Raw genomic sequence first — 21,889 nt, forward strand, 5'->3', positions numbered from 1 at the left:
ATACAGCTATATTCTCAACTATATTCTTTCAGGAATGTCCCGAGGACAGCCGAGATTTCAGAGCAGAGCAGTGTTCGGAATTTGATAATCAAGATCTTAAACTTCCTGGTTTGCCGTCTCCTGTCAAGTGGGTGCCACAGTATTCTGGAAGTAAGAACATTCGTATGTTTCTAAATATAACTTTCTCTAATTTTACAGCTGTACCTTCAAACATCGAACTCCCCCCCCCCCCCCTTGGGGAAGCATATAAAACCTTAACCTCCCTGCAGACCCAGTGCGATCTCTTGATGTGGCATTCAATGTTTCATGTGCCTAAACCAACGCTTTGGTGTGAATGGCAAAGTAAAATTGGACGACCAGTTTCCCATGGGAATATGAGCACCTGGGCTCTCACTAGGAGAAACTTTACAGAGAATTTGGTTTGGCGGAAAGCGTCTAAGCCAAGTAGGTGCTCAAGAGATCTTTAACATATGACATAATCCTGCGGCGTATGCGCGTACGAGTTTTTGCATCTCTGACGGACCACTTGGATCGTGGCGTGGGTTCATTACCTACGACCAAAGGCGCACGAGGCCAACGCCTAGCGACTACGCCACTCATCTGTTGAATGCATAGATTAAATTTAATGTAAACATTCGCATGATATACATTAAAAAAAATTTAATGTATATTGTACGTCGAATGTGTACATAAGATTTCTTTTGACGTAAGAATATCTAATCGTTTATTAAGTTATATCCGGTCCAGCTTTCTGTTGTTGCAAAATACCGTCAGGTTTCAATCGCTAATTGCTACGAAACTAGCTAGGGATCGTCCACAGATGATGTCATGTTTTGATGTGGATTCAGGAAAATGTGACAGTTTGACAACAGTGAGAGAGGGGGATAGCAAGAAGTGTGACATATCACATATTTTATAGCAATTTGTCTACATAATATGGCAAAAAGGGAGGAGAGGGATAAGTTGAAGTGTGACACGTCGTGACAAGGAGCGAGGGGGTCAAAAATGTTGAAAGAAGTTACATCATTTATGGAAAGCACCTAATTTGTTAATAACGATTGAAACGCTTTGCAGTATGTCTGTACGTATTTGTCGTGAGGATTCTGTTTAGCCTGTGACGTTATTGAAGTAATGTAGCAGTTGTTGGATTGAGCGCTGTGTGAAGTTATAAAGTAATATATAGTGTAAGAACGCTTCTAGCTAGGACATTGGTTCAGGTGCCATTGTGAGGAACTTGATAAGTACTACTAAAACCTTAAACGAAACAATAAAAAGTTTCGTAAAATTAGGAAATCGATACATTGAATTGAAAATTACAAAAAAAAAAAAAAATTAACTCGTCATATATGAGTCGTAAATATGCTCCAAATTATAGAAAACGCTTTACAGAAAAAAAAAAGCTTGTATTAAGAGGAATTCAAAACACCTAAAATTATTATACAGAACACCAGAGCTGGATTAGCCATTTAAACGTAGCAAACGCTACGGGCTCCACGCTTTTCGGGTTCTTGCGCTATGAAAAAAAAAAAAAAAAAAAAAAATCCGCAAAAAAATTCACTTTTTAACTTAGCTTTTCTCATTTAAATAAATACCTCTTTGTAATGTAAACCCTTTTATCAACCCGAAGGAGACTAGTTACTGCTCAATCAGCACTCTACGTCAATAATACAAGGTTTTAAAAAGGAATATGGAAAAATAAGAGTAATTGTTCCCATCAAGATTTATTATGCAACCTAGGGTATCATTAGCTGTGCGTAGCAGAAATGCACGATTCAAATTCAATTTTTAATCTTTGATTTTCAAATTAAACCTGTCCAATTCAACAATAAGCAAAATGAAAGTCAAAAGCTACACAAACCCATAATGAAAAGAATCAATGCTCAATGGGGCGTTGCCATATAGCGCAGGATAGTTTGCTACTTGCTCGAGCCAAGGTCGTCTGACAGAGTGACCCTAACCACTAGTCCACATGATACTACATCTAACAAAACTTGTGTTCATCTTGTACTTAGAAAAAAATACTAGTTGCTGTACACACAAAAATCTTTAATTCGATAAGAACAAAAATGACTTCTTTATAAGATCGGAAAAAAGGAAAAACTCAGTTATGTCCCATAATTCGCAAGAAACTGAGTGAACATGTGCTTCTTGCTTTATAAATGCGTGTGCTTTTAGGCACATACATTCATTACATATTTCAATTAACTTAGCCAAAAACCTAGCACAAATAAAGGGAACTCCATCAATAGTGATAGTTTTCCGCAGTAGATGGCAGCACCATTCCTTCTCTTTTAAGCAAATCTTTGATAAGCTGAATTAGATACTTTATAATGATTTCCATTCGCTCTAAACTCTATTTCAAAATGTTTTTAAAAAATTAAAATTTTGAAACGCTTTATTTATTTTATTTTACATATTTTTTTTTTCTTGACTCTTTTGAATAAAAAAAACAACCTTCTTTATGAGTCCAACTTTATACAGATTACTTTTTTTTCTCGATTTTTAACTAATAGATAGCAGCACGAAAAAAAATTTTTTTTTTTTTTAATTAAAGTAATAATTTGCTAAAGAACTTTAACAAATCTTCGTTGCAATGATCACACAGATAATGTAAGCAAAAAATTATCTCTTTAAATCTTAGCTCACATAAATGATGCTTATCTGTAACAATTTTTTACTCATAAATAACTTGATGTCGTTCAAGAACGAACGGGTCTAAAAGAACGAATCCTTAAAATGAACGAGTCGGAACAATCTCCTAAAATATGAACGACCGTTCTTTTGAACGGTGAACAGTTTTGGAACATCGTATTGATGCACTTGTGATAAAAGATAAAATTGAGGTTTTTTTTTTTTTTTGAGCAATCACGATTGCTTATTGCTTTCATTTGACTGTTACACATATACACACACAAAAACCTACACATACCCCATACACACAAACACACATATCCCCCCCCCCCCACACACACACACACACTCATGATTGCGAAAAACATAATTTGAATTCAAGATGTCAAAATTCATATTTTTTTTTTTTTCTTTTTTTGAATCAACTTCAAATTTTTAACTCTCAATCAATCGCAAATTTCCTTTTTATCAATACAATGTAATACATTTATTTCGAACTATTTTTGCTTTCCACTTTATTCATTGTTTTTCTTTAATTGTTGCAATTCATTTACATTTTTTCAATGTGTCCATTTTTATTTTATTTTTATTTATTTATTTACTTATTTATTTATTTATTTGTGTGTGTGTGTGTGTGTGTGTGTGTGTGGGATTCTATGGGTACTATGGGATAATTTTTAGAGCTAATTTTTTGATAATCTCCCTAATATTCAGGTGAGACCTGTTTTAGAAATTAAATTATTCAGTGCCCACAGGATGAGTTACTTATATTTTTGTTGTTAATTTTTTTGTTACATACTGTTAGATATTTATAAATCATCCAGGGTTGGGTTCTTCAACGTGTGTAGAATGACAATACAAAATAAGGAGGACAAGTAATATGAACGTTTGTTTTATTCACACTCCACTGGCTTTTCCCGCCAAAGCATTGGCAACTGCGCTTGCGCTGTAAGTCGAAGCTCAGTAGTATACATTATGTTACACGTCCTTTTTTTTTTAACAAAAAAAAATGATCTAAACCAAACACACTTTAAACATACACTAAAAGATTAAAATGATAAAGACAAATAAATAGAAAAATTACTAAAATAATCACAACTTAAACATAGACTAAAATATTAAAATGTTCATTCAAGACAAATAAATGTCTTTTTTTTTTCCAAACATGGTCATGGAACCTGAGGGGTCTTCTTATTATGCGTTTTTCTCGTTTGGGAGTTGAGACATTATCAGGCAGTCTCAGGTGGATTTTCAGATGAAGACTCCTTTACTATTTGGGTGGATGGTGATTTTAATTTTTCCTTATCTACATCCAACTCCATGTTTTCTTTACTCTCATCTGGTCTTAGGTGAATTCTATTTCTTTTAAGTTCACTTCCTGCCGCTGTTTTGACTAAGTAAGATCTGGGTGTATTTAACTTTTCTATAACTGTCCCTGGGGTCCAATCTCTGTGCACTAGCTGTACAAAAACTGGTTGATTTTTCTTTAGTGGTGACAGTTTTACAGCTGATCTGTCATAATATTCTTTCTGTTTACTTTGTTGCTTTTTTAAATTCTTAATTGTTTCATCTGTTGGGAACTTTGGTGTGAGAAGAGATGTTTTCTGTGTCATTACAGTTCTAAGTCTTCGTCCCATAAACATTTCTGACGGTGATACCAAACTGGATTTTGGAGTGGTATTGTATTCCAGTACTGCTAGGTTAAGATCTCCTTTGCTTCTAATAACTTTTAGTAAAATTTATTTCATCGTTCCAATAGCTTTCTCTACCATTCCATTTGATTATGGATACTTAGGTGACGATGTTACGGGCTCTATGTCATATGGCTCAGTAAAATTCTGGGAAAGTCTACTATCGAACGGTGGACCATTATCAGAATGCAACCTACGTTGTATACCATGTGTCCTAAAAATTTGTTTCAGTGCATTGATAACTAGTTCAGCTGTTTTCTTTGTCAATTTCTTAATTTCAATGAATTTGGAATGGCAATAAACACATAAAAGATAGTCTGTTTTTTGTAGATACATGAAATCAATAGCTACCTCCTCCCATGGCAGTGTTGGTATACTGTATGGTAGTTAAGTTTCTTTTACATTAGTACGTTGATCACGGGACGCAGGAGCGTCCCGCCGCCAAGAAAACCAAACGTCAGAAGTCAACAAAAGTAAATCCATCGCCAAGAAAGACGAAAGAAAATAAAAGCGACTTAGAACAGTTAACGCGACAGAACAAGTTGGGGTGTTTTGTTTTTTTCACCCCTCTGTATCTCAGCCTCATGAAAACCCCTGGAGTTGATAGTTGATTTTTTGTATGCTCGATCTCTAGTGGCCCCTGAACGCATAAACCAAAATACAATCCCTTTAGAGTGTTATTAAGTATTACTGAATAACTGCGCCGTTGAAATAGTTTTATAACCGTACACAGATAAGACAAATCATAAATTCAAAAGCAGAATAGAAGGATCAACAGTCGGGGCCCATTCCTTTCTGATTCAAGGAAACCCGTAAAATTTGAATGGGCCCCGACTGTTGATCCTTCTATTCTGCTTTTGAATTTATGATTTATCTTATCTGTGTATACGGTTATATAAAACTATTTCAACCGTGTAGTTATTCAGTAGTACTTAATAACATTCTAAACTACTGGGCTTATATATTTTTCTTTTTATTTTTTTTTTGGTTTTTACGCAGTCGGGTTTTTTGTTTTTATTTAATATTTTTTTTTATTTTACACTTTTTAATTAATTTCCATTGACTTAGTTATTATGATTATAAGACGGTACATTTCGCAATCCTGTTATTTCATTGAGAGTTTGATTGTATCGTGAGGTTTATTAAGTAACTTGCGGTGGACCAAACTACTGATAATTAGTCCCTCTAGGGACCTAACTCGGCTTAAAGCTACATGTGCTTGACCTTCAGCAAAAATGCGCCAACCTAAGTCAACCACAGCACAGCTATATAAACATCCTGTATAATTCATGATGACGCAAAATCGGATTCGATGTCAGTCAAATCTTTCTTGCAAAACTAAAAAAGCCTGTCAAGAAAGTACACGTCGCGAAACTCAGTCCCTTGAATCAATGCAACATGTTAGAGATGAAAATAGAATTAGTAGACTTTCTTTCTTTTGGTGCCTATTGCACGGTTTTTATTTTGATGAGGACTACAATCTGAGTGTCTTGCCTTCGTTACGCATAATATATTTTTTATTACAGTACAGAATACATATAAAAAACACATGAAAGAATTTACATCAGAATGAGGGGAAAGTACATCCGGAGCGAGGGTGTCTTGACCCACCGTCTCAAGTGGGAGAAGCAATCGCTTAGACCATTCGACCATTGAGACCCCAATTAGCAGACTTAGTAAACAAATAAATTCAGGCAGCGAAAACTACCTGCATTTGTGTCACGTAGGTAGTCTGCGGCACAGTGTGCAACACCCATTATGCGTCGATCCCGAACTGACAAAATATGGCAACTGGTTGTTGATATGGTGAATTTTTATCACTGTCATGTGTTTAGTGACACTCCCAAGGTTATGACAAATCGATTGACATAAGAATTACCAAAATTGGCCAAGGCGTTTAGCCCCTACAACGCCACATAGGAACAAACATACACTCCTGTTTGTGAAAATTGCAACACGACAAAGGAATTACGCGAGAGAGCTGAAAATTGCAGGAAATGTAAAGTAGGACATGATATGCAAATGATTAGAATTGCAGACCGGTAGCGCATGCGTATGCTGAGCTGCGCCCTCTGAACGGCGGATCGAACCGAATATAAGTAGACGGCTGAAGCGAGGCGCGTATGATTATCGGTGGTTATATGCTAGAGTAAACGTTAACTGAATCTTTACTATGCCTCTTCGACGAAAGAAAGCGAAATTTGAGCAAATTTTGGAGTTTGAACGGGGCAGAATCGTCACCCTTCGTGAAGTTGGATTGTCTTATCGTGCAGTAGCCGCTCGTGTGCTGCGTAACAGCAGCACAATCATGCGTGTTTGAAAGCAGTGGACGGACGAGGGTCAGACAGCTCGGAAATCCGGGAGTGGACCCCGAAATGTGACGTCAGCTCGCGATGAGAGACACCTGGTGCGTATGGCGCTGACAGACCGCACAGCTTCATTTAGACAATTGGCAGCACAGTGGTCAACAGCTACAGGTGTTTCATTGTGTGCTTCATCAATTCGGAGACGTCTGCTGCAGCGTGCGCTGCGCGCAAGGATTCCTTTTTACAGGATTCCTCTCACGCAAAATCATCGCCGCCTGCGGCTACAATGGGCCAATGTGCATAGGAGCTGGCGTGCTGATTGACAGCCGGTCGTCTTTTCTGACGGATCCAGCTTCAATCTGTGGCATCATGATGGCCGAATTCGTGTCAGGCGCTATGCCGGTGAACGGCACATTCCGGAGTGCATTATGGAAGGCCACAGTGGACGAATACCCGGAATTGTGGTCTGGGGTGCCATTGCATATCATGGACGATTACAATTGCTACGAACTGTGGGTAATTTGAACAGTACCCGATACATTAACGAAGTTTTACAGCCCCAAAGCTATTCCTTTCCTGCAAGGATTGCCGGGGGCTGTATTCCAGCAGGATAATCCCCGTCCACATGTCGCTAGAATTGTCAAACCCTATCTTGATTCGCAGCAGGTACAGCTCCTTCCTTGGCCTGCATATTTTCCGGATATGTCACCGATTGAACATGTGTGGGATTTCGTTGGGCGGCATCTCGCTCGTCATCCTCGTCCGTTTGCTTCGACAGACGAACTTTGGTTGCGCATACAAACAATATGGAATACTCTTCCGCAGGCAGATATTCAAACTTTATTTCACTCCATGCCGAGTCGTGTAGCAGCTCTTATTGCGGCGCGTTGTGGCCACACAAAATACTAATTTCAATCTCTTTTTATTGTTTGTTTAGTTTGAAAATGTAACCATTTATTTGTACCATTACCACTCAACTGTGTATTAAATTTCATTCAACTATGATGTTTCCTTCATGGTGTTGTAATATTCATAAACAGGAGTGTACATAGACTTATAAACACATTATCCTCCTTTGCGTCGCGCACGCGTAATCGGGTGAAAATTCAGGGAGCGAAAACTACCTGCATTTGTCGCACGCAGGTAGCGTGCGACACAATGTGCGACACCCAGCGTGCGCCGATCCCAAACTGACAAAATGGCAACTGGTTTTTGAAATGGTACTTTTGATTACTGTCATGAGTTTAGTGACACTCCCAAGGTTAAGACAAATCGATTGACGTAAGAATTACCGAAATTGAGCAAGGCGTTTAGCCTGTAGAACTCACGTAATACAAGAATTCAAGAACATATACTTTATTTAGAATATCAAAAAATTTCTAAATTACAGTAGAACTACAGTTATCCGAATCAACCGCATCTCGTTCGGATAATGAGATTTTTTTGAAAAGGGATGTATTTTAATCTACTTACTGTATAAATGTTGAAAATCAGAAAAACTACTTTTAAAGAAAAAAAGCTTTTAATTAATCAAGTAGAAAGATAACGCTTTTCATGCTAAGTACTAACGGTGCTGTTGTGAAGGGAAAAATAATAGCATGTGTCGACAGAAACATTACTTTGCAAATCGCAGCAAGTGCAATCGTCTTAATTAGTCATCATTAGTGATTATTCATGAGAAAGTACCATTTATTACTTGTTGGAAACATAATGTATCAACCTATTTTTAATCACTTATTGACTTGGGAATATTCTCCAATATCTTTTTCCTGTAGGGCAGAAATAGGACAGCGATACATTCTTACGGAATAAGGGTGGGGGGAGCAGCATTAGACTCTCACTGATGCATTTACTGGACCAGCTAGAAAAGCTTTTTTACATTTTATTTCAGAATAAATTCAGCGCTGTCTCAGTTCTTTTAATCTTTTTTGTATGGAGGCTCTTATTATCCTTAATTTCTAACGAAACAAGGCACAAAGAACGAAATCGATAATGATTTCTCAAGTGTTAGATTAAGGGCATACTCAACTGTAACAGAATTAGATGAAATCAAATACGATCAATTGTACTTACCAATAGCACAGCCAGAAATTTATTTTGCCCCACATAAAAGTAAATTTCTGGCTACTACTGGTTGACAAAATTTGATCAATTCGAACACAATCAAGTTGAATATGCCTCTAAGATAGAATACAGGAACTGAAATATCAAATATTTAACGATTGATGCTGCATTATCTTAATGTATGCTAAATTAAGTAATTTAAGGTAAACATTAATTAGGAAGTAAAATTCAAGGAAAATGGGTTTGGTTACAGAAGAGCGAAATTAGTCAGCCCCGGATGATACATACGAAGAGAGGCAAATGTCATTCACAGGAAATTTTCTAAATTTGCAAAATGTTTTACATTATTGAAACTAATTCTGTATAACTACTTTTTTGGCAAGTGCATGGCCGCAGAGAGCCAAGGCGGGCCCTTGTCAGTTTGGTCTCCAGGTCCCCATAAAACTTTAATAATTTCTCAGATCCAAACTAGGTCCCTAGTTCCCGTCTAGGCGGATATGGCCTCTGGTCGAGTAATAAACGTTGTTCGCAAATTTTAAGATTCTCCCAACTAATAATGTTGAAAAAGGAACAAATATAATTTAAAAAACAAGCTAGTACCATTGTCGTACTCTACTCACTGACATTTTTGCTGTTGTCCATGATATGAGACTTGGGAGAAGTGCAGCGGGATTTTGCAGAATGTTTTTAAAAGATAGTTTGAATTCATAGATAGTTTTAAATTTTATCAAGATCCTGGTTGCAGTCCTACTGTTATTTCCGATTTCAACAAATTCTATCAACTTTAAACAGCAAAGAGTGCAACAAAAAATTAAGTAGTTTCATTTGTTAATGAACGAAGCTCCTGATCCAAATGTGGAAAGAACTTAACCGATTTGAATGAGTGAAAAAGAAATCGGTTGATTTTTGAAAAAATTAGCAATGAAATGTGGCTGTTTGCTATCAATCGCAGTGAGGAGGAAATCAAAACAAAAATTAAAAACTTGACTAGCTGCGTGCCCGGCGTTGCACGGGCTACGTAAAAAACGAAAGAGATGTCCAATTGATGTTTTTGCATTACTCTGACATCAGTTTCTAAAGCGCTAAGGAGTAAATAAATACGCGTAATGCAAGGTTTGCAAAACACCAGTAGAGTATATTTTTGGCAAAAATCTCTTTAAAGTTAATCATAGTTATCGATAATGCAAGTTATGCGTATTTTCAATTAGCACAAAAGATAAAAATACATGCATTATCAATTATAATCTGTGCTCACTTTAAACTGAATTAAATCTGATAGACTAAAATGACACATACAGTGGCTCCCAAAAGTGTTCGTACACTTTGAAATTTTTTAGTAAAACCAAAATAACTCAAAACTGAATTCGAATATAAAGTTCAATATTTTTTCACATCATTCCTATGTCATTCTAAATATAACCCATTGGTTTTTTTCAAAACATTGACGGATCTTCTTTTTGAAATGGGTCAGAAAACGAAGAGACAGAGAAATAACACGCCACAAAAGTCATCGTACACTCAAATATTTTCGAATAAATTCATGATTAAAATTATCATATGCCGTTTTATTAATATTTTTGCATTGTGTTGACCCTTATAAGTCATTTGGCTTTAACTTTTTGTTTATTTATTCCTTAATATTGTGCTTTTTACTGTAAAATGGCTGGTATTCGTAAAAAACCGCAAACGCCATTCAAAATTTGAATTTTTTTCCCACAGTAGTGGTAAATTGGTTTGAAATGTCTCTAAATTAGTTAATTTATTTGTTTGTATAGTAAAGTGCTTGATAAATTGCTTTAAAGAAAGGAATCGGACCAAAAACAAGGTAAGAAAAAGTCAACCGGCAAAGTTGACAAAACGTGATCGTAGATTTAAAGTTAAAAAATTTATGAAAAATACACATTTGAGTACTGCAAAAGTTTCTGCAGAGTTAAATGAAACATTTTACATTTAATTTTTACCTAAAATTGTTCGCCAAGTTCTTTGATTAGCTGGATTAAATGGGACCTTTTCCCGCAGAAATTTTCTTGGTCGTGCGAAAAACAGAAAACTTACGCTTTTCGTCCCAAAATCAATGATAAATAAGCTAAAAAACAGTTTAGAATCATGTCTTACTTACAGATAAAAATTAATTCAACATTTTTGGTTAAATTGTTGTATAACTGTAAGTAGAGAAAAAAATTAGGAACTTAATCCTAAGAACTTAGTTGGATCAGTTAATCAGGACGGTGAAGGTGTTTTAGTGTGAGGGTGCATATCAGCATCAGGACTTGGTAGTTTGTAATTTTTTGATGAAATAATGAATCATGCTGTTCCTTTAAATATTTTAAAAACCAATTTTGAACTCTTAGCCAAAAGTTTGGTTATTGGAAACAACTTTGTTTTTTATCAAGATAACGATAAGAAGCACATGGTTTTCAACGTTTGCGTCTAGTGCCTCGAAAATTGTCCTAAAGTTTAGAAAAAAAACCTCAATCTCCAGATTGTAACTTAATGTAACGTATTTAGAGATATCTGGAGGTTAGATTACGAAAATAGGGCTTTAAAACGAAAATAGAGCTAGAAATAGTAATACTCGAAGTGTGGTAGAACACTTACTAAGAAATTACGCTAAAAAAAGAAAGAAAAAGAATGAAATCTATTCCCAGACATTTAAAAGGTGTTATGAATACTGTATGATATTCTACTAATTAATAACTTATTCAAAAGTTAGATTATTCAATAATATATAGACATTTTATGAAGTGTACGAAGACTTTTGTAAGATAAAATTTCCAACACTTTTCGGTTTTTGATTTTTAAAAAATTAAGTTTTAATATTTTTTAAAAACTTTTCATGCAGTTTTGTTAAAAATTGATCATAAATCTTATAATTAAATACCTATTCCGAAATATTAATTCTAACCAATGATTTGGGGTCTATTTCGATGAAAGTCGTAGGTGTACGAAGACTTTTGGGAGCCACTGTACTTTTTGGTTGCTTACGTGAAACTAAAGCACCAAGACTTAATAAATACCAATTAGTATTAATTTAATACCAAGTCAACAGATTCGAATTAAGCTTTAGTTAAAATCCTTAAAAACAATATTTTTGTTCAACTCTGTTTCACTTAAAGAAATTCAAACAATCTTAATTTAACATGTTCTTTTAACGATACGAACTGTATTTCAAAAATAGAAACAGGAAGGAAAAAGAGAGTTATTACAATTCGAAAACTCACCCATGTGATGGGAAAAAGTCCAGCAAAATAAACATAATTAGTCGCACATCCTAAATGTACCAAAATATGAGGTCGGTGAATAATAAACTTACACTACAATCAATAAACATAGCTAAAGAAACAACTTTCATATGCTGAAAAGAGTTAAGAACGTTGAATGTAAAAAATAAAAAAAGGACAGACGATAAAATAAAGGCTATGTCAGAATAGGGCAACCAATTTTAAACTAATTTAAAATGAAATTCTAGATGGAAACGTTGTTTTAAGATTTGGACAGCAGCCAAAAAATCTCTTTTAAAACAATTATTAGAATTTTACTTGCTCGCGCATATGCAAAATGGCAACAGGAAAGAAATAAAAATTCCTTAATAACGTTATGTTAATTAATGTTTTAATTAATATCTCTGCTAATTAAAGTCGCACAATTACAAGATTGGTCCTATTGTTTTCTTTGGAAAATTTCGAATTGATCGGTATCTCGTTTGACCCCCGATTCGCAGTGGTTCTAGAGAAGATAGATCTTCAGACAGACAGACAGACAGACGCGAATAGATTTTAATATTATAGTGGAAGTGGATGGAAGTGGATGGTTCGGACAAACGTACTCTGGCAGCATCGTATTGCTGTAATTAGGATCTGCGTAGTTTTCTCAATGCTGCCTGCTTATATCTCCTGAAAGGTTTCATTTTTATGCTGAATTTTCTTTTTCTTTTTTTTTTTTTTTTTTTGCGTAAGTATGGAATAAAATAGTGAACACTTTGGGAAATTTGGGTCAAAACTCGAAATTTTAAGACAAAATTTGAAAATTTCGGAATTGTTGGACAATTCCTAATTAAAAAAAAGAAGAATGCTGAAATACTTTAAAATTAAAAAATCTATCGAATTACTTAATTTAAAAAAAAAAAAAAAAAAAACAAAAAAAAAAAGGGTCTTATTTCGTTCAGAAGGGGAACAGTTGCAGTCTCTAACGAAGTTAATTAAAAATTAATTATCTGAGCAAAATATCCAAAATGACGAAATTTGTACTGCCTATTTCATAACTCTTTTGAAAGAGAAGCAAGAAATTAAATAAAACAAAGAAAAAAAAACAATAGCAGCTGCGCAAGGCAGATGTTGAAAATTGGTGCATTGGAAATAATAATAATAATAATAGCAGCTGGTGGAAGGGGAGTAAAACAAATCTTTTCCTCTCAATTTGAATAGTAATGTGTCTCTGTAAAATACGTATAAATAAGTTGAAAATGATCATCTACACTAAAACAATTCCGCAACTCTACTGGTAATTTCTGTGAAACGTTTCGAGATTTCGCAGGTTTTCACCAATTTCGTGGGAAAACTAAGAATCTTTGTCAAAACACTTCCTGAATTATTATGAGATGCAGACTTCTTGCTGCTGTGAAAAATATTTTTACCTACAAGTTTAAAGAGTAACTGAGCGTATTTATTAAGTGTATTGGCTACAGCGCACTAATCGCCCATCTAGTTTGACTAAGCTCCCAATGGAAGCGAATAAGCGTCTGGAATCCGCTGCTTTTCAAGAATTGCAGGCAAGCGAGCTTGGTACTTAAAATTCTGCATTAGCTGTGGTCATGATTGCAATAATGCTTCTGGAGCTTTCTTGGCAAGTTAATAATTAAGTTTTCTCTACAAACTCGAGAAACATTATTGGCTTTAACACCCGAGATATTTCTGTGTTTTTTAGAAAGATTAAAGGATCATTTCAGGAGGGCGTTGACTTTTAGAGGAAAATATTCCTGTTTTTTGCATAATATATTACTGGCAGAAATTCGCCACATCAGCTGCCTATTATTTTCCAGGAACGTTTCTGAATCGTTTTTATAGCGTAGTGTAGTATTTTGGTATTTTGATATGCCATTATGGTTAGAGATTTATTTAATCGTTAACATATACAGCAAATAGAAATTCCGCCTAAGTTAATATATGTAGCAACCAACTTCTAGCAATGCTTAAAACATGATAAACTTTGTAGGTATCTGTTTCTAGACTACAAGTAACGCTTTTTTCAAATCCAAAATAGCATGTTGTACTGTTTAGGACATGCAGTAGATCAACCGTTGTTGGTACGATTGTAGAAAAATTCCTGAATTTTTGAAACGCTTTTAAAACCTATTATAAATAAAGTGGAAGCTCTCCTTTTCAGGGAATATAGTTATCAATGGGTAGAAAAATTTAGATCAACGGTAGAAAAATTTTAAAAAAATTAAAATTGGCGTTTTTGAGGAAAAAAATTTTATTTTATTCTTTTTTTAAAAAACGTGCCGGAAAAAACTAAACATTGGCATTTCAAAAAGGTGCACGCCTCAAAAAAAAAAAAAAAACTTTACATGAAACATTCCGCAACAAAATATGTTGTACCGTTCTAGAAATAAGGAGCTTCACAAATTTTGCCAAAAATCGCAAGTGAGAAATGATGTCCGACATGCTATGTTTGATGGTCTGTATCTCGGTCCAGGATTTTTTTTTGGGGGACAAAACCGAAAAAAAAAAAAAAAAAACACGCTTATAACAATTTTTTTTACCGAATTTTAACTTATGTTTAACTCAAAAAAAGAAAAAAAAATCAAGAACCATCAAGGTGAACCCCCTGGTTGAATTGACATGGATTCTACCTTATACATGAATATAGTTCAACAAAGGAACTCATAATTAAGGTAGAAACATAGAAGTAGTTAAAACCAAACCACGATTACTCGATTAAAAAAAATAAATAAATAAAAGGTTTTTTTTGGGGGGGGGGGAAGGGCGGGTCAATTAAGTGGCCGGTTAAGGAAAATTACAGAAACAAAGAACTATTATTATTATCACGAGGTTTCACATATGGATCTTAAAACTTACTTCATAAGCATACATTTTTATCGTCTCTAATTTAAATGTATTTCTATTAGTTTAATATTTGCATAAGTTAGTATAATTCAAAACTAATGCTCATAATGAAAGAGTTTCGTAGATTAAGTAAAATTGTAAATATTATTCTTAAATGAATATTTCGTGCAGAGTAATATACACCTTTCCGATTGTACTGCATCTTTAATATGCAGAGGAAGTCGAGGATGTTGGATCACGGGACACTTAGTATCGTTCTCAAGCATAGAATTTATAGTCGCACAAATCCAACAACGATATACTATGGAAGTTACATTGATCAAATTTTATTATAAAATAAAACAATGCTGAGTTAATTTTTAGGTGTCTAAAACTCTTTTATTTCCCCCCGGTTTTAACATCAAGATTAGTATAGTAAATTGAACTCCTCTGCTGTTTTAGTTCAGAATTAATTACAGATGTTTTTATTTATTTTATTTTATTTTATTTTTTTGTCACAAAGAGAAAAATATGTTAGCATTTTTTCAAGACCAAGAACTCAGGTACGTTGTCCACTCTTTAAAGACTTCAAAAGAAATAGTCTGTTGATAGAAATATTGAGCTCTGACTTGCGCTGATTCTTGCAAAAATTTAGATGGTTCTAGCGTAAATGGTGATGAAGTATAAGTTTGTTACAATATTGATAATATTCATCATTGCAATTGTAACAAAAGGTTTTCTTAATGCGGACCAAAGTACCCCAATCTCGGGCTCCGTTTCTCCAAAAGCATAAAGGTATCAATTTATTTCTTATTCCGTGCAATGTTTATTTATTAAAATTTTCGATTTTCCAATTTGTTTATTTCGAACATTAACCAACATTTTGTCTATTGAAATTAACAACTGTTTAGAGAAAAAAATACTTTTACACGGAACTAATTTGAACAGATTATTATTCAGTTAAAATCATTAAAAGAGTAAACTTTCTTAGTTCTCGAACTTTTGTTTCATTTAACGAAATCTAAACAATCTTAATTTAACGTGTTTATTTAAAGAAATCTAAACAGTCTTAAAATAACGTGTTTATTTAAAGAAATCTAAACAATCTTAATATAACGTGATCATTTTAAAAAATCTAAACTGTCTTAATTTAGCGTGCTCTTTTAATTGTACAAAATGTATTTCAAAATATAAAAAGGAGGGATAAGAAGAGTTTAAATTCGAAAACTTACCTATTCTAGAGAAGTGACAATGTAAAATAGAAAAGTTCAACAGAATAAACATAATGAGTCGCACAAAAACGAATATATGAGCGTTGGTAATGAAAGAAAAAATAATACAGCCGATTGGGATTCGGAATAACACACTTTCTAAAACAAACACGGCGAAAGAAATAACTTTCATATGCTAAAAAGATTAAAGAGCGTTGACTAAAAAAATAAAACGGCAGACGATAAATAAAGTTTGAGTTCGAATAGAGCAACCGGCCAACCAATTTAAAATAAAATTCTAGACGAAAAAGTTGTTTTAAGACTTGGATAACAGCCAAAAAACTGCGCTCTTAAAACGATCATTCGAATTTTTTTTTTCTAACCCATAAGTAAAATGGCAACAGGAAAGAAATAAGAATTCCCGAGAACGTGTTGTTAATTGACGTTTTAATTAATATCTCAGCTAATTAAAGTCGCACAATTACGAGATTGGTCCTATTGTTTTCTTTGGAAAATTTCTAATTGATCGGTATCTCGTTTGACTCTCGATTCGCAGCGGTTCTCGAGAAGATAGATCTTCAGACAGACAGACAGACACAGACGCGAACAGATTTTAATATTATAGAGGATGTAACTCTACAGGTTTGTGACGATATTTGTTTTTTTATCTGTTTCTTACGTGTTGATTTATTAAATCATCTGTATTAATAAATCATTATAATATAACTGTGATTTTTGTTTTTTTCTCTCTTTCATGCAACGCAAATAGTCAATCATGCGTAATTGAGAAGAATGAACTTTTGTGTATGCAAACTTTTTTTTTTAATTTAGACTACCAATTACAGTACTACTTTATTTTGCACATTCAAAACGAAGAAACATGTATGGAAATCTTACTTTTGCATTTAGTTATTTTTTATTATTTTTCGCTAAGAACTGGAGTACTAATTATTTATTTCCTAGTTTTTGTTCGTGCAGTTTTTAAATTTTGTATCCTGACGGCGACGGCCAATAAACATAAGTTTTTCGCACAAGAAAGCATAAATTTTTTTCCCGATGCGAAAATTCTTCGCCCACTCTTCATCAGACATTATACTCCACCAATTGTCATTTTTGTTCAAAGAATTAACACTTCTCAAATTAAGCGAGGTCATCATATTAAGCAGCACCGCTTCGAGAAGCAAAACCAAAACAAATAACAAACAACAAACTTTGGAATACTCTCGACACCAGTCAGTTTTCTCACGTAAATACTGGTTCTTTAATATTTTTAATCCGGATCAGCGGTAGCTAATGCAAACAGTGAGCAAAGGGAAATGGGTTAACTTTAACTCGCGAATCAAGGGTAACACGCATCAAAGGTTGCAGTGCGAACAGGGTAATGACTTGGGGAAACAACCAGTTAACCGTATACAAGGCTTCACTCGATGCGCGTCTTATCAGGCTCAGTCATTACTCAAAAGATCAAAGGCGCCGACTTGCCCGCAAGAGTGCGCTGTAGTATAACCGGGCGATCCTTTGTTTACATTTAGTACAGTAAAAATAGGTGTCGGACCCAAACATCCAAAAAAAAAAAAAGCTAAACCTGGTGCAAATTGTTTATTACCCTCTCAATAAGAACAGGTAAAAAGTCCCACCCCATTGTGCGTCGGGTTTTGGAATAGGGGGCATCTAAAAATTCCTGTTTTGGGTATTTTTCAAGAATTTTTAGAGTAAATTTCAAGTGAGAATATTATGTTTTACTAAATTTAAAAGCATGAAATTAAAGGTGTTTGACCCCCAAGAGGGATGACATAACCCACCAATGCTACAAAGCCCCCTATCCCCGTAAAACGAAGCAGTACCCCCGAACCCCCCTCCATACATTTCATATGGAAACATTATTTTATGCTAAGTTAAAGTTAGAAATCGAGAGTGTCCATTTTCCAAGATCGATGATGCACCTCCTCTCAAAGCTACAGCACCCCCCTCCGCCAAATAAAATAAATCCTCACCCCCCTTTTTATTTCAAGTAAAAGTATTATTTCATGCAAATCAAAAATGCATTAAATCAGGATTGTCCACCCCATAAGAACAGTAGCTCACCTCCCAAAACGAAATTATGTACTAAAATATTATCCTCCCCCCACCCCCTCTAATGGTGCACATTTGATTAAATGGCCAGAAAAATTACGCTGAACTGTTTTTTGCTTTCAAATGATTTCTCCTAAGCTTGTAACAAAAAGTCTTCGTTATCAAGAAGTTTTTTGGAATCTAGATCCTCTGCAAAATCGTTATTGTTGCAGCTATGTCTAACACAGTTTGTGCATATAACTGAGCACTTCAGTCCACTTTCAGATTTTTCAAACATTCACTATATCCAATGAACTCCTCAGAGCAAGCACAAGATTTGAGACGCAGAAAGTCTTCTAGAGCAGAAGGCTTGACTGTTGTAATAGGACGCAGATTATATTTCTGTGGTGCTTTCTTTGCACCCATCAAAAATGACACTAGCTTTCCCATACTTACAAATTACCTATACACTGCATTGCTGGCATGTTTCCTTGAAGCTTACAGATCATTACCAAAAATATGATCAAGCGGGTATCTTCCATCTATTACATATGAGGCAGTGAGAAGCAAAGGGATGCAAGTGGCAAAATTAAAAATTTGGAGATAACCAGTACAAATGGTTGGTGAACCTCTCCTCTATCTTGAGGCAAGAGATGGTACTAGTAGACCTGGTAGTTGCTTCTATACAGCATGATTTAGAAAAGAAAATCAATGAAAGCCTACCTAGGATCTTATCTTTAAACGCGTTTTATTCAAAACTTGAAAATATCCACTTACATCCCTTTGCTTCTCACTGCCACATATATGACGACAGCTGTTCGTTCTCTGATGGTGGATGAACCTTTTGCTTCAGATAATAGCACTTTAACGATACAAGATTTCTTTCCTTCTGAAACCAGATTCATCGAATACTGATGGAGGATCAGCGCATAACTCGTACCAGAAGTTTTTAGCAATTTGTTATTCCATCTTTACTGTTCATACCATTCGGTGTAAAAGATGGTTTGGGATTACCCATCTTTACAGATAGTAACTACTCTCGTAACAGAAGCAAAGACATAACTGTTTACCTCCTTTACAAAGAAATGCCACAAAATTGTTTGCCTTCAATATCCTTTGAGTTACTACCCGAAAGTTAAAGGTCTCATCGCAACTCACCTTATCATCAACGAGCAATACCACTACCAACTTAAGAGTGAAGAAACTTCTGGGGCTTTAGAAACGGATTTTGATTTCCAAACTGAGAGACGAAAAAGTGTAAATATTTAGCATTCCATTGTTGTGTTGCTCATTGCTCTCATCAAGACTTGTTCTATCGTTGAATCACTACAGGTTCTAGACCACCTGAATTTGTCACTGAGTTAGATCGTTGAATAGCTGATGTTTTAGCTGATGTTTGATGTGATCAAATTTTTTTATCGCACAATCTACTCAAAAGTTTGAGATAGTGTTGAAAGTATATGTTCGCATATTTAACATAATTCACATAACCAGCTGCGTAAAAGAGAGGTAGCTCGGTGTTTGCAAATGAGAACCCCCACCGACTTTGAGGGTGCAGAATTGCAGCATTGCCCGTCTCACTATTGGCAATTTCGGTTTGTCCCCCCTTACGGTGATGGTAAAAAAAAGATTGCAGAATAGTTGAAGTTTGTTAATCAAGAAGAAATAGGGAAACTTTGGTCAATTTGGACTTTTTCATGCTGCACAGGAATTTTGTTTTCCAGCGCTCTAAACAGTTTAATAACTCCAGTCACAAATAATTTGGTTACTGAGCTCGCTTAGATCTTTTAGAATTATCATTCTGACATTACTATATCATTGTGTGGCATTTTGTACTTTGGAAAAGTTTAAATAGGGAATTTTTTTCGCGAACTTCACTGCAATAGTTAATTTTTAACCGACGAAAAAACGGAGGAGGTTCTCAATTCGACACGTATATTTTTTTTTTTTTTTTTTTTTTTTTTTTAATGTATGACCACGCATAACTTTTTACAGAACAGTCTGATTTTGATAATTCTTTTTTTATTGGAAAGGGTATACCCCGAAGGTGGTCCCATAAAAATTTTGAAAAAGAATTCCTACCCTAAGGGTGGGAAAAGGGGGTTGATTTGTTGTTCACTCACAGATTTTTAATGTATGACCACACATAACTTTTTACAAAATAGTCCGATTTTGATAATTCTTTTTTTATTGGAAAGTTTATACCCTGAAGTTGGTCTCATATAAATTTGGAGAAAAAATTCCTACCCTAAGGGTGGGAAAAGGGGGAGATTTGTTGTTCACTCACAGATTTTTTTATATATGACCACACATAACTTTTTACAGAATAGTCCGATTTAGAATATTCTTTTTTTTATTGGAAAGGGTATAGCCTGAAGTTGTTCCTATATAAATTTGAGGGAAAAAATCCTTCCCTAAGGATGGGGAAAGGAGGGCGATTAGTAGTTCACTCTAAGATTTTTTGATGCTGAATTGGGTATAACAAAAAAAAAAAAAAACCTCACGATGAATGAGATGCAGACTTGTATGTCTCTCGTGTGTACTCTCTTGAGCAGGTAAACGACAGTATCTGCAGAAATGAGTTTTCGAGATATTTGAAGAATTGTGCGCTGGATTCAGTACTATCAACTGGGAAATGTTGGAATTATATTTTTTAGCGGAAACCAAATAAGTTAATTTGTACAACAAAGCTAACGTACAAACAATGATGACAAAATGCAAAAAAAAAAAAAAAAAAAAAGATAAAATTGCAGTTATAGCCCTTTACCTGCACACGGCAGTGTAGACCTCTCAATCTCTGGTACTTGTGATTAGGGTTAGTTTTCAGTGCCAGTCGTCAAACATTTTTTATATTCAGGATTTGTATGAAAAAATAGGGCAAAGTTTAGTGATGGTGACATACTATTTTTAACCGACGAAAAAACGGAAGAGGTTCTCAAGTCGACACGTATTTTTTTTTTTTTTTTAATGTATGACCACACATAACTTTTTACAGAATAGTCCGATTTTGAATATTCTTTTTTTATTAGAAAGGGTATAGCCTGAAGTAATTCCCCTATAAATTTGAGGGAAAAATTCCTACCCTAAGGGGGGGAGAGGGGGGTGATTAGTTGTTTACTCCAAGATTTTTTGATTCTGAGTTGGGTATTACAAAAAAAAAAAAAAGCTCACAGTGAATGAGCTTCAGACCTGTATGTCTCTCGTGTGTACTGCCGTGGGCAGGTAAGCGGCAGTATCTGCAGAAATGAGTTTTCGAGATATTTGAAGAAATGTGTGTTGGATTCAGTAGTACTAACAATAAGAAAATGTTGCAGTTATATATTTTTTTCAGCGGAAACCAAATAAGTTAGTTTGTACAACAAAGCTAACGTACAATAGATGACAAAATTCAAATTCGTCAGCAATTTGTGTTATCGTAGAAATATCGATCACAGTAGGAAAATGCACACGAACATCTTTATACAGTGCATTATTCTTTAGGAGCCACTGCAATGCCACTTGAAGTTTACCTATATCAATTTGAAACTCCCTAGAATGTTCTAAATTTTCACGACTTTCTACTACGAGCACTAATTCAGTTTGATAAGGTTCAAGCGGAAGTTGTTCCGCCAGCTCGACCACATCCTGAGCAAAAAGGATTGCCTGCCCTTTGCACCAGTCTTGGCTCAAACGATTTTGAACTTTTATTATTTTAAGAAATGGCACTACTCTGCAAATAAAACGTTTCTCAATTTCCGATAACTCATCAATTTCTGTAGGTATTGCAGCTACCGACATTTTGTTCCAATAGACCTGGGGTGGAGTTTTATGTTTTTTAATATTGCTTGAGCATCGTGAACAAGTAATTATATTACCTAAAGCTACCAGTTCGTTAGGCAAAATAGAGCCTA

The 21,889-nt window shown here is 34.7% G+C and overlaps 1 protein-coding gene across 2 annotated transcripts in view; it reads left to right on the forward strand.

Annotated features, from left to right (window-relative positions):
* The window catches only part of LOC129219188 (A disintegrin and metalloproteinase with thrombospondin motifs 15-like), a 94,175-nt gene that overhangs the window by 21,111 nt on the left and 51,175 nt on the right, over positions 1 to 21,889 (forward strand). The window contains exon 5 of one of the 2 annotated variants that reach the window (XM_054853510.1): positions 33 to 150. In XM_054853510.1, the coding sequence (XP_054709485.1) occupies positions 33 to 150 (118 nt within the window). Of the gene's footprint in view, positions 1 to 32; positions 2,377 to 21,889 lie in introns of those variants that run through there. The other variant, XM_054853509.1, reaches the window with a different exon arrangement.

Source organism: Uloborus diversus, chromosome 3, assembly GCF_026930045.1.
Source record: "Uloborus diversus isolate 005 chromosome 3, Udiv.v.3.1, whole genome shotgun sequence".
Classification (NCBI taxonomy): Eukaryota; Metazoa; Arthropoda; class Arachnida; order Araneae; family Uloboridae; genus Uloborus; species Uloborus diversus.